The 14070-nt window shown below is 31.5% G+C and overlaps 1 protein-coding gene across 2 annotated transcripts in view; it reads left to right on the forward strand.

Moving 5' to 3' along the window:
• The window catches only part of LOC118203430 (agrin-like), a 686914-nt gene that overhangs the window by 415001 nt on the left and 257843 nt on the right, over nucleotides 1-14070 (forward strand). For both annotated transcript variants that reach the window (XM_085810654.1, XM_085810655.1), the window contains exon 8: nucleotides 4442-4678. In XM_085810654.1, coding sequence (XP_085666780.1) covers nucleotides 4442-4678 — 237 coding nt within the window. The remainder of the gene's footprint in view (nucleotides 1-4441; nucleotides 4679-14070) is intronic.

The following is a 14070-nucleotide window of genomic DNA, read 5'->3' on the forward strand; positions in this document are numbered from 1 at the left end:
ATTATTATTTTGCTTTTTGTAAGAAACCTTTAGTTTATTTTACATTGCCAGGTTTTATATGTAGCTTAAAAAGCCGTTTTTGGTATGCTAAGCGTTCCCTAGACATTTTACGGTATCATAAATAAAACATCGATTTACTACTATATATATATTATTTTATGCATTTTTATAAGTTTTCATTTCATTAGGCTTTTCAACTCCATTCTTTTAAATCTATTATGAGCGTAAATAACACATTTACTTATTTTTAGTACTAGCTAGGTGAAATAAATTATTTACATTATTTGGTTTTATTATCACTTTGTAAAATTTTTGCTCTCATTCTTGAAACTTTCAGGTAGGAATTTATTTTCTATTTCATAAACATTACAGGACACTTAATCTTACCAAGTTTGTAGGATTCCCCACTGTGTAATTCTAAGTTACAGTTAAAAGTAAAAACTCTTAAGAACTAGTAAGCGAATAATCGCTTGAGTTCGGGAGACGGTGAATAAACTTGCAAAGGGTTAAAAGACCCTTTATTATTCAAATAACATTTAACAGAACTTCGTCTTGAAGTTGTACAATAAAGCCGACACTCGGGCTTCAACTTAAGAGACTAAGAATTAAACTAAACTAATCTTAACTAAAGAGATATAGCCGAAGCTATCAAAATTCTAACAGAGTTGACTCCTTTACTCTAATTGACTGCTAAGCTCTCAAGGGCCTAAAGTACGGCCGAGCGTAATAATAGCTTAGGAGAGAGTAGCCTAAAAAGGCGGACGCGTGCAGCCAGACTATCTGGTATGTCTCTCACTAAGACAGTAGAACTTCGCGGTTAAATACCGCTCTTCCTCTATTAGCATTCAGACGCGATTCTAAAACTACTTTCTGACCGGAAGTGGTAAGTTGAAATTAAGAAGCGATAGGAAAGCAAGTTTAACTCAAAATTTAACTGTTAATAAAATTAACATAATCCTTACAAGTTTAATGAGACACTTTAAAAATTGATAAATATCCGCATATATCCAACATTCAACCAAATAAATCTTAAATTAATTTCTACTCTATTTATTTGTTCTAGGTTGTAACAAGGAGGCTTTAATATCAAGAAAATCTATTCGAATATTTCTTGAATTTGAGCATAAAATCCGAAATGTTCTGTTTCAAATTTACTTTGTTGATTTGGGATCGTTTCATTTAGATAACGGCGGATGAAAAGCATCGTGATTTGAGTTTGTGTATTTACATTCTGTTCAGAACCTCTTTATGTCATTATAATATAATCTCCCGCGCTTCTATATCCATATTACCCTTGAATTACTGCTTTACACTTCCCGCTTAATTAACTCTGAAGTCTTGTTATCTGCTTTGCTACCTTTCCTAAACTGTCTTGCAATTCATTTATAACATAACTTAACAGCTTAGCTTTATACCTGTTCAATAAATCTTAAATCATTTCCAAAGAAATCAAATATTCTTTAAGTTGTTTTGGAAATTTTGGAGTTAAGTGCTGATTACGGTAACATTTTACAAGTTAGCATAGGATTGGTTAAAATTCTAATTGTCACACAAATTGTTAATCACTTCGAAATATCTTCCAGTTAACAGCTATAAATTTCATAAAGTGCGCAGAGAAAGCAATCACCCGTCATTATATATTCGATCTCATACGGCACATCCAGTGTGCATTTTAGCTGAGTTTTATCACATTTTAATTAACTTCCAGGTCGAATTTCTCAAAATAGAATAGCAACAACTGAAACTCCCCCCCCGAAAAAAAAACGCCTAATGAATTAGTAACTCGTCGTTAGTAACACTAAGTAAGCATCCTTCAGTAAACAAATAGAATATTTTACAAGTTAGTTTGTTTGCAGCTAATATACAGGAAACGTCTTTCTTTATACTTGACAATGGCTGTTCTTCTCACGTCTACAAATTATTACTCATATATCCCTTAATTTTGACTGTTCACTTTTTCATGAATTTTTCTTGTCTTGGGTACTTAGCAATATTAGAAAAAGCTCAATTATTCGATTAGGGGTAGGGACTTCGGCTCAGGTATCCTGGTGCTAGCACATTCCCTCGTGAAACCTCGGTAGTAGCTACTTATAGAGATAAAAATAAATAAGTGTCCCATTAATGGGGGTATTTCCATCTAATATTTATACGAACTGTCTTATCGATAACTAAACTACAAAGAAGAATTGTAATCACGAGAAATTTCAGGTATCCATCGATTTCATTGGAAAGATCCATCTTGACCTTTCCCGAATCCGTTTGTGTGATAATTTTGAATGCCTCCTCTACACAGTCGTTTTTCGCTTCAAATTCAATGATGCAAAAACATTAAATTTACTATAAAAATACAAATTTCAACAAAATACGTTCGTTTTTACAAAATTAAACTGTAATGCTAAAGTATACTATTTACTAATACTAAAATTCATATTTAAACGAAGTAATTTACAAAATCTAGTGCTTTTAAACTCACGTCTTATATTACTAAAACCATTATTAACCGAGAACTAATATGTTTTTAAAGCAAGCATTAAAATGTACTTATCTCTTGTAAGAATTGCCACAAAAGAAAGAACTTCAAAAGGGTTGAGGCAGATACGCTTAGGGTTGCCTTTTTGAATTTTTTATATATTTCTACTGTTTTCAGTAACCAATATGAGAGAATAGATTCCAGAGACTTTTCAGATTACATTGCTGACATGTTTACAAAGTACGATGCTCCTAATCATAGCATGTGACCTTGCCACGTCTTTAGGTGTGAAAGTATGATTTCATAAAAATCAGTTTTATTCCACCTTCAGATCAAGTACTTTTACTGTGAGAATGAATTCTAGAATAGTTAGACATAGATTAAGACTAAGAGTAATATAATGCTAAGATACATTTTTGCTTGTCCAATAAGTCTGCTATCAGTCCGTTGTAGGTTGTCCTATAACATTGCTTGATATATCCAGATTTCTAGGAGGAGGTCATGAATATGACATTTATATCGAAATCATTAAGAATTATTGCTAGGTATGCGGAAAATATTCATCTTTCATTCCAGAAGAAATATTGCAATGCTAGAGAAGTACTTTTAAATCAATATAATTATTCGAAACATCTACTTTTTTCTCAAAAGTATATACTTCAAAATTTTATTGTTAACAGGACAAGTATTTTTTGTTCTTTGACACAATAACATTTTAAATAAAACAAATCACCTTCCAAACGTAAGTGACATACGTGTCAACTGAAAACAAAAATGGTTTTTCTTTTTCGAATAACTTTTAGATATTTTTCTGAACTTTTAGATGTTTTTCAATAGTGATAATGCTATCATACATCACTGACTTTTATAAAAGGTTTATAAAAGGTTTCAACTGAAAACAAAAATGGTTTTTCTTTTTCGAATAACTTTTAGATATTTTTCTGAACTTTTAGATGTTTTTCAATAGTGATAATGCTATCATACATCACTGACTTTTATAAAAGGTTTATTGATTTCTTTATACCACTTCACTCCAAATGAACGTATAAAGAGACTGTTTATAGATTTCATACATGACAATAAGTGTTTAAAATGTAAATACTTTTCTCAAATATTCATTTGACTGCCTTATTATCAATTTAATTTTTATTTTTTACATGAACGAACATTTCTTACAATTAGTAGTGACATTTACATTTTTTCCTCGATTTACTTTTATTACAGCCTTTTTAATTAATCTGTGCTTTAAGAAAATCACAAGTATTGTCTCTAGACCAATGGTTTTGATAAAGGCATGTTCTGCGTTTAACCACGTTTTTAAGCAAAATGCAGCAATATTATGCTTTTCAAATTTTGTTACATGTAAAACTTTATTTATTATTTTGTTTGTAGCTTCTTACATAAAGATGTTTAAAGATATTGATTGAAACTGCTTTTTGTGTCGGCATTTTTTATTTCGAAATGGAAAGCTTCGCATTTTAAACAGCCGCAAAAATTACGCGTCGTTCCGAAATTTGTTTGTGCTTTTTTGAATAGAGAAGCACTGCTTGGCATGTTCCCTTTTTATTAAGAAGGATATTAAATTTTCTCTGTATTAAGAATAATATCACGAATGATGTTTCAAGATTTTTCATAGACTTTTATAATTCAAAATGAAAAGTTTCAAATTGAAGTATTTTCGTTTCTCTTTGGAAAAAGAAAAACAAAACCGTCGATTCCAAGCTAGTTTATATGTTACATGTACCATTTTTTAAGTAGATTACATATAAACATGTCATGTGATGATTTCGTATTAGAATAATGCCCAGTTGTCAAATGATTGTTCGCAAACGTTTTAGCTTATTTTAATTTTCATCAAATTTATTCTGAGATTGTGAGAATAACAGCTGAATTTTCCCTGAAACCTCATAAAATACACGTTATTTTATATGGTATTCAACATTTATTTAATACATTTCATTTCATTTTCAGAACATGATGTAAGCATGCACAGTCTAACTTGTGAGATGGCCAACTGCCGCTTCGGAGGTGTATGTGATCACGACCCCAGAGGATATGTGCATTGCGTTTGCACATTCCACTGTTCTCCAATTCGCGACCGTGTCTGCGGATCCGATGGAAGACTTTACGAGAATGAGTGCTATCTTAGAGAAGAAGCATGCAGCCTGCAGCAGAATATAGAAATTGTTGCGCCGGAAAACTGTGGAGGTATTTATTTTGTTTTAAATATTTTTCTATTCGTGTTTTTCATCTAGTTCCAATGTTCAGAAAGATTTCCTAATTTTCATTGGCAATTGTTTCTTTTAGAAATGATACACTTTAACGCTTACTTATTGCAAAAATGTATTTATAATATCGTAATTTTTTGCGGTGTACTACTAAAAAGCTAACTCGTAGAAACCCCCGATTAACGTGCTTGCTGTATGAAAATATACTTTCGTTTGGTTATGAATTTTCTTGATGTCATTCTTTCATTCTGTCTATGCTTATTTTCTTATACTTTGCTTTCGTGATTTTGTCTTCGAGATAGTATGATGACAACATAGTTAAACTAACTCAAGCTTTGGATTTCTCACCTAGCTATTTTGTAACTCGTTTTCGATTTCTCAGGTTAGTTTTCATTCGTGGCTCCTTTGCATTAATTCACATTTTTCTTAACTCTCTCATATGATGCAATTTTCAAACTTTTCAGTACATTTACTTAGATTATTAGATAAATGAAATGTACAGAAACGCCTATTAAAATATGTATATTGATGATCTCGACATGCAGACTTAAAAGACGACATTTCACTATACAAAATCTGCATAGGAAGTTTATGATATTACTCATTTATATAAAAACTAGAAAGCCCGGTGGTCAAACGAAATGACCGCTGTTCTAGATATTATAATTTGCAATTAAAATGATTTGTGCAAATGTGTCTGCTAGTTTAAACTGAATTACCCAGGGCAGGCGGCGAGTTGATAGTTGATAGTTGACGGGGGACGTGTGCACCATCCCTTTACCGTAATGGTTAATTGGCATATGCAACACGTCCACCTCTATCTTGAGCCAGATGGACCACACAGGCGCCTCGCACCATACACCGAAACCCAGCGACCAGGCCATCCAGGTGGCAGTCCAAAAGACCAAAGAAGCCCCCAGAAGCATGTTCACACCAACCGCCCGGGCCTAGTATTTATTGAGTCAAAGTTCAACAAATACATGGCCAGACAAGGGCTCAAAAAAAAAAAAATAAAATAAATAGATAAATAAAGGGTACATTTGAAGTTTTGACAAAGCATAAGATTACAAAGGTGCAAGTGCCAGTTTTGAATAAATACTAGAATCACATAGACATAATTAGAACAAAACACATACAGATAGCGATAACAATAGAAAACCAAAGGAGTAAACACCATTACAAAACTGACGCCCTTTTGTTTACTGCACCACTGGGTTTCCCCTCCTACTTGCTTAATTGCTTAAAGTAGAATGGAATGAAGGAAAAAACTGGCGGTACATTTCTTAAGAGCCCACCGCTAGCTCAATCAATAAAGGTGATTTATATAATGAAATGTTAATTCACATGTCAAAGATCTCTTTGTACACAACATTTGTGTAGATCTTTCCATCATTTTTAAGCTTGCCTTGCAGAGGACCATCTATTATTTTTAATTTTACCTCTTCTTTCATGAACTCTCTTGAACAGGCAACATAAAGTTGACCGTGTCCAAATGCAGGCTCAGGTAAAAAAATGCCAACATGCTTACACGTTTGGCCCTGAAGACCTTTATCAGTCTTTAGAGGCTAGGCATTGAAGGCATGAGATGAAAGGAAAGACTGGTTTCATCAAGACGGAAAACGTCTTTAGCTGACATCCATGTACGTCACTGGATAAATTCCTGAATCTTCAAATAGTTCGACTGAGAAATCATGCCGTGTTCCGTTTGTGATACAATATGATTTTCTATGACGTAATTTAAATTTATACAACCATAAGCCGAAAACCAGTCGCTCTCAACTTTAATCTGCAATGATATCGTTTTTGTCTTTTCCGTTAGTACAAACTCAATTGATGCTATTTGCTATTGTAAGTGTTTGCTGGTTCTCTCTTTGAACACCCAACTTTCTTGAAGTAGATTCCTCTTTAAATTTTTGCTTCTTTCCACCTGATTTCCTTCTTTCCTTTTACATTTATTTTCAGTGCTGACACATGAAAATTAAGATTTTTCGATTTTTACATTTGCATAAATTTTCCATTCTTGTCATTTTTTTTAATATCAATTGCATTAAATGCGTTTCAGCTGAAGAGAGCTTCTAGACAATATAAATAAAGTTTAAAGCATAAATTCGAAAGGATAAATATTTGAATTAAAAGATTTTTGTTAAATGAGAAAGAAATAAACCACTCCAGCAGCGCTTATCCTGTACCACCGAGTGACCCAATTCTTATTTCGGGTGCAAAAAATCTTAATCATATTATTTAGACTTTTTAAGCCTAAAAATTTCTATATTAAAGATGTTTTTTATAAAATCTACAGTACGAGAGAAAATTACTACTTAAAACATTCTTTCTAAGGGATTTAATGTAAAATTTATATTTATATATATTTTTTAAAGCTGGGACATGGCCCAAACTGTCAACGTCCTGTTTGCTTAAAAACATTTTGAAAATAAACATCAAACGATCTATCTCAGTTTTAGATAACTCAGTTTAAATGAAGTTAAGTAGCAGACGATAACACGGCGAAGGTAAAAATTTACTCTTACAAAATTACCTTTACTCAATTTATAAATGTGGAAGAAAGAAAGAAATTGAAAAAAAAAAGTTAAAAATTTGAATAATGTCGTCTATAATTAAAAAAACAGCTTTTTATATAGCATTAATAAATATTTATTACACATTATTCAGGGGAAAAACTTCATATAATTAATTCTACGTAAAAATTTATTTAAAATTAAGGTTAAAAATAGTTGTGGCAGTTCACTGTAACAAAATTCATAAGCCACATGTCAGCGGCCGAGCGGTAAAGTCGCTGAACACTGGTAGTTCGGTCCGAAGTTAGAATCCCGCGAACGTGCTGGCAGCATGGATGTTTTCGTGGTTTTCCCCATGTGTAACGTGTATACGAGCCAGTTTCCCTTAGAAAGTCCTCCACGAAGGCATCCCTCCCCTTAGGCAGATAGCCCTGGTGTGCTTTGCCATAATTAAATACACAATACACACACATAAACCACATTTGGCGTTATTATCGCTCAAAAAAAGATGTCAAATTCAAAACCGCGCAAATATGAAAATTCGTGTATATCTTAGAAAATTTTGAATAAAAAATTCTAATTTTTTGCAAGTATGCTTAGAAATACACCTACTTTAAGATGATGGTAAAATTTTATAGTTTATAATTCAAAATTGTTTTTTTTAAATTCATAAAAATTATTTAAAAATACAAAATTAAAAAATTAAATCATAAAAAATGTGTGAGTTTTTTTTTTTTTTTTGGGAATGAACCTAAATTTCGAAATGTGAGAGGAAGAATCAAAAGGGTTTAATAAAAAATGAGATATTAATAAATATATATGAAATTCAATTAACATTGAGAAGCTAAAATTTTGAGAACTAAGTTTTTAAAAATTACTCGTGCGATTTTTACAAAACTTGGTAGTCTGGCATAATTTGAATCATAAAATCGAAATATGGGGAAAAAAATTTGGCAGGTCATTTCAGAAAAAGTCCTATTTTGTGCCAAAATATCTATGTTAGAATTGATGCTACATATAAATCTAATATATATCCTAAGTCACGCTTTCGAGACATGAAAAACGCAATTTGAATTTCGTCAATCGGCCCGGTAGAACGGAAGATATAGAACTGTCCCATTTTTTTTTTTTTCGCAGTGTACAACGTTTCAAGATAAAATCATTTTCCATACTTTTGCAGTTTATGGCCACCGTGATCCCAAGGATTTCTGGTTCTGAGGTTATCTGAAATTTGGTATACGCATCAAATCCGCGAGATTTGTTAGACCTCCAATCGGCTGAAGAGCACCTAACCGTGGCCTTCGAGATTATCTCTAAGGCCACGACCTAACCCAGTGGGCCACCTGTTCTGTCGATGGCGTAAAGACCTTGAAATATGCTTGCTATGAAACGTAAAATTTGTTTGATCCCTTCTGCGATATTATATTCTTCATCGTTCTCAATAATATTTCGCATGCAATGCCTTATTGTCTGCCGATGGTGGGCGCGTTGAAAACTTGGAATTCCAATTAACCTTCTGAGCGTTATGAACGGCTTTATCATCAGAAGTTTTGCTACTTGGCATATATTACCTTATAATCTTACTGTCTTTAATAATGTAAGCATCATCTTAATGAATGTAAGTTTATGAAAATATAGACGAAAATAAGTAATTATACAAACTCAATTAATAAATGCTGTTTAAATACCGGTTTTCGTGAAGTGTCTAAAATCTTGCGATGCTCAGAAGAAATTTTCCCTGTTTTCTCTTGTGTTGTCATTTGTCCTTTACAATATTTTTTTCCAAATGTTTAACGCCTAAAATTTTGCTGATATGTGTATCATTCAAATGTCATTTATTTTTTTTTCAATACGATGATAAATTTTCCCAGAAAAAATCGGTGTAGCCATAAAAAAATTTCGAAATATTTTCACTGCAACCCTAAATTAAATCGTCAGAATCTCGAACGCATCTACCAAATAGCAACACCTGAATATAAAGTGAGAGTTGTATTTTTGAAAGATTTTCAAAAGGACAGCGGCTGGAATCTGCATTACACATAGAGAAAAACACGAAAATGTCCATGCAGCCAATCTGTTTGCAAGAACTCGAACCCCCGCCAAACTCCCAGTGTTCATTGACTTTATCGCTAGACTAATGGCAGGCGCAACTAAATAATATAAGAACTCTCGTGCACCTATTGCTCCACGCAACAGCTTTGCAACGGGTGGATTTTCTTAACAGCCCCTTAAAATTTAAAAATAAGTAGTACTTTTTCATCCGCGAGATGTAAAAGATTTGTATATAGCAATCACTATAAAACAATATGTAGGTCACGTTATAGGAAAATAGTAACTAAATATTTTTATTTTAAATATGGAATCATTATCACATGTAAAGTTTTAGGTCTGTTGTTATTTTATTTTGCGTGTATCATGTGTGCTTTTTTTTTATTGCTTAAGAGGAACGAAAGTTTATATTGAATCAGTTTCACTTCATTTGCCCTAAAAGTACTTTCTTAACGTTAAGAGCACTCGGCATTAATGCGCTACCTGAGTCGTTAAATACGATTTATTAAGAAATAATATCAGACTTACGGAAACTGAGCTCAGACAGAGAGGCTCGCTTGCAAAATAATAAAGCCTAATAATTTTGAAGATTCATTTCTCGTTTCATATTACATTGAGTAATTTTTATAGTCCCTTAATTTCCTCCAAAGTGTTATTTTCTAGATATAGACAAAAATTCTATACTTTACCAAATTACTGAAAATTATTAAATAAAGAATGCTTGCCTCTCATCTTGCTAAAACCAAAATCAAATCATTTTTAAATAGTGTTGTTTTGAAGTCTCTTATAACCACTTAAAAATAACAGTTCTGATTCAGCTAATTATTCCCTACCTTGAATAATTTTCTACTTAATTGAGCTCACATCAAAGAACTTCAGCATCTTATCCTCATATACAGGAAAGAATAGTTGCAGTTAGTGATTAAATAGCAATTTTCATTGATCTTCCATGTTTGTAGGAAATTAAAGCATTTTGTTAATAATGCAGCAATAAAAGGTCGGGGTATGTATAAGATAATTATTTGACGACTCCAAATTCTCATATGATATAGATATCTATAACTGACATTTATTTCATAACGTTACAATCATATATAGTTTTTTAATTTTCTAATTTAATTTAATTCACATTTAAGAAATAGTTAAGAAAAATTCATAGTTAAGAATTTTCAGTCTAAATACATAATATAAATATAGATAGAATAATATAGATTTAAAAGTTTAGTGGCATTTATTTTTAACTTTGACTTAACTTTATCAGTACTCCAAGCAATGATTGTGGTTTCTGTATTTGTTCATTAAACGAAGTAACTGATGTTCCGATGTTAATGATAAAATATTATGAAATATGTAATGTAATATGTAAATGAAATATGTAAATGAAGGCAACGAAAGAAAACACGAAACGTTTGCGTTTCACAGAATCACATAATATCCTTAACATTTACTGTCTTTAAAAAAATTGTAAACATTAAACAAAACTATGTAAATAAGTTTGCTTATATTTCTAAATTGAATGGTTAGTTATGAGAAACACAACTCAGAGATTTTAAATTGTATGTAATTTTAGGCCACATATTTGCTGTAAAACATTTATAAATTTTAAAATTGAATCTGTTTAAAATATTGCAACTTAAAAAAAAAGTTCACAAGCTGCTAAGAAAGTGCATAAAGTGAAAATTATTTTTGTAAAGAGCCTCTGTTAATCATAAAACAATTCTTAACCTGCTGTTGAGGTAGTTATAAGTTGAATATATATATATATATATACAATTGAAAGAAAATGAATTATGCTAAAACTATTTAAATACAGAACATTGCAGCGCCCAAGTTCCTGTTATTGTAAGAATTTGTACTTTTACTATGGCATAACGTTTACGAAACCTTATTCACATTGATCCCTAATATTCATGAATTGTTGATAAACTACTTTCAAAAGTTAATGAAGAATTACGAGCTACTCCAGAATAGATATTGCTGAATCTTTTGAATTTTTGTCAATCTGTCATTGCAGAATACATGTATGTTCCATGTGTTGTAAAACGTTTTCAAAATTATAGAACTGTAAAGTTGATTCTACATCATTTTCTAATTTTTGAAAATTAACAGAATGTAGTATTTATCAATGCCATTTCTTTAAGATTATTACATTATAAATGAATTGACTAACACTGGTCAACAACCACATAAATATAAATAATAGAAACGATACTGAATTTTATAAGCATTATAGTTTAAAGTGGCATTTTCTTGAAAAATCAAAAATATTATTTTCTGCCCCTCCACCATCTTTACTGTTATGTTGTAGAGGCATTAGGTATTTTTTGGAAGCAGGAAAGATGAAAAATATAGAACGCCTTTGCCGGGTATCGAACCGCGGACTTCTGAAATACGCACCCAGCGTGCAGACCAACACACCACGAAGGCATGCCAAGAAGGAGGGAGAAATACCTTATAATGTTAATGATCTACCTGTTCATTATCTTTGCTACTCAGAGTGTCTGCAAACCTGCTCAAAATCTCTGAGAAAATATTTAGATATCAGTACAGGAGAGCGGTTGTGTAGGAACATGTGATAGTCTGATTTCTCTTAATTTTTATCCTTATGATTTACTGAAATCAACATTTAACCTAATCACATGATGGAAGCAATCTTTTTTCTGTCCATCTGCAGAAATCAAATTAAGGCACGTATTGTTGTAATTGCAAGCCGCGTTATCTTGGATATGAAGGAGCAATACAGAAGATATAATAATTTTGTATGTTTGCCAATTTTGGAGGTAGATAGTAGTTATATGCTATCAGTCTTTCACAATCATTTTCCCCTGAAGCAGAACGAATGATACCCGATGTACTGTATACATCGGAAAATTAATTGAGAAGCACAATAAAAAAAATCATTTCTTCTGAAATGTAAGTAACTCACAAAAACAATAGGTAATAAAATCATTAAAATATCATAATCTTAAAATTAGTAAAAACGTATAACACAGTTTTACATAAATAAGTGCAAATTTCGTACAGAAATGCCGAAAAGCTTATTTCGTAATTTGAAAAAATTACCTATACCTGTATATATTCTTAATCTGAAATCATCTGTATATCTTATTCATTCTGTGCTTAATCTGCAAAATAGTATATGTCAGACAATTATTTATTGATTATCTGAAATAAACAGGTCTTAAGAGTTGTTTATTAATTAATTAGTCTTAATTAATTAATTAATTATTAATAAGCTTCATGTATACTTCTTTAAAGATTTTTCGCTCTTGACCAGTGTAATTATTCGTTCTTGTAAAAGGACTGCACACAGAAATAGTCTTCATTTTAAGAAAACAATAACTAATACCAGTTTAAGCTTAATGTTAGCTATTTTCAGATTATTTCGTGTTGGATCCATGCAATGGAAATTTGCCACTGAGAGATCCTGAAACTGGCAAAGATTATGACTGTGGAGATGGTACATTGTCTAAGTCGTGCCCTCCGAATAATTACTGCCATACATCTGCTTTATTTTCAACATTTTGCAAAGAAGGTAACGAGTACGATTTCGTAGATCCGTAGAAAGATATCAAAATACGGTTGATTACTAGAACTGTTGGAAATGGAATCGATTCCAGAAACTTTCCAGATTCCATTGCTGACATATTTACAAAGAACAGTGCTCCTAATGAAAACATCTGACTGTGCTATGTGTTTAGATGTGAAACTACGATTTCGTAAAAATCAATTTTATTTTACCTTCGTACCAAGTTGTCTTGCTGTGAGAAAGATTTACAGAATGGTTGGACATAGGTTGTAGGGAAGAGTAATATCATGTTAAGATTAACAGATAGATACATTTTTTCATACCCGTTGAGTGTACTATAAGTGTGTTGTAGTTTTGCTTCCATAACACAGCTTCATAAATCCACAGTCTAAGAGAAGCTGATGAATATCACATTTATAACGCAGTCATTAAGAATTATTACCAGATATGTGGAAAATATTGTTGGAATATTCGTCTTTCATTCTAAACGAAGTATTGAAATGGTAGTGAAGTAATTTTCATTAGGAGCTCTTATAGTATTAAATGTATGTATATTCATGCTATTTTGTTTCACATCCTTTATTTAATAACTTATTCACGCACGTGAATGATAACCATAGTGTTCCAGTTTGATATGCATAGCTATAAGCAATCTATTATTATGTCGAATCATGGGACGCGACTACTGTCTGCCTTAGTAGATTTTAAATGTTTTAGATAATTTCATTTTGATTTTGTCCTTATTGCCGAAAACGAAATCTCGTAGGAAAATATCGCTGCTTAGCAGTAAAATACAATGTATCTACGAAGTCCATGTGTCCCTACATATCCTCTATATCTGGAGTTCGTAGTAATGAAACAAAATTAAATGAATATTCTCTGTGATAGCATGGCATATGTGTTGTAAGCTTGAAAACACAATCAGTAATTAGCAAGAACTATTAATAAGGAAGGCTATCGACTCAAACATAAAGTAAAACATTCCAAGTGTACTTTAATATGCAGAAATTCCCATGTCCAGTCAAAGGGAATTTATGTGTATCTTTGGGAAATTAATCAGATGAGTTTATTTTTTATTATTTGATGGACTAGTTGTTTTTTATTATTACTTGAGTATAAAATGAGATTAAATTCGAATGCGTCTCAAGATTTAGTCTTAAAAGCTCTAACGAGGAGATGTATTTATATTTCATTATCCTTCTCAAGAAAGATAATTCTTGAATTCCAGCCTCATCAAGATAAATATATCTTGTGAGATTTTTTACGACGAATGCAATA

This window comes from Stegodyphus dumicola, chromosome 2, assembly GCF_044657685.1.
Source record: "Stegodyphus dumicola isolate Sdum_Otavi_A_Nest chromosome 2, ASM4465768v1".
NCBI classification, from domain to species: Eukaryota; Metazoa; Arthropoda; class Arachnida; order Araneae; family Eresidae; genus Stegodyphus; species Stegodyphus dumicola.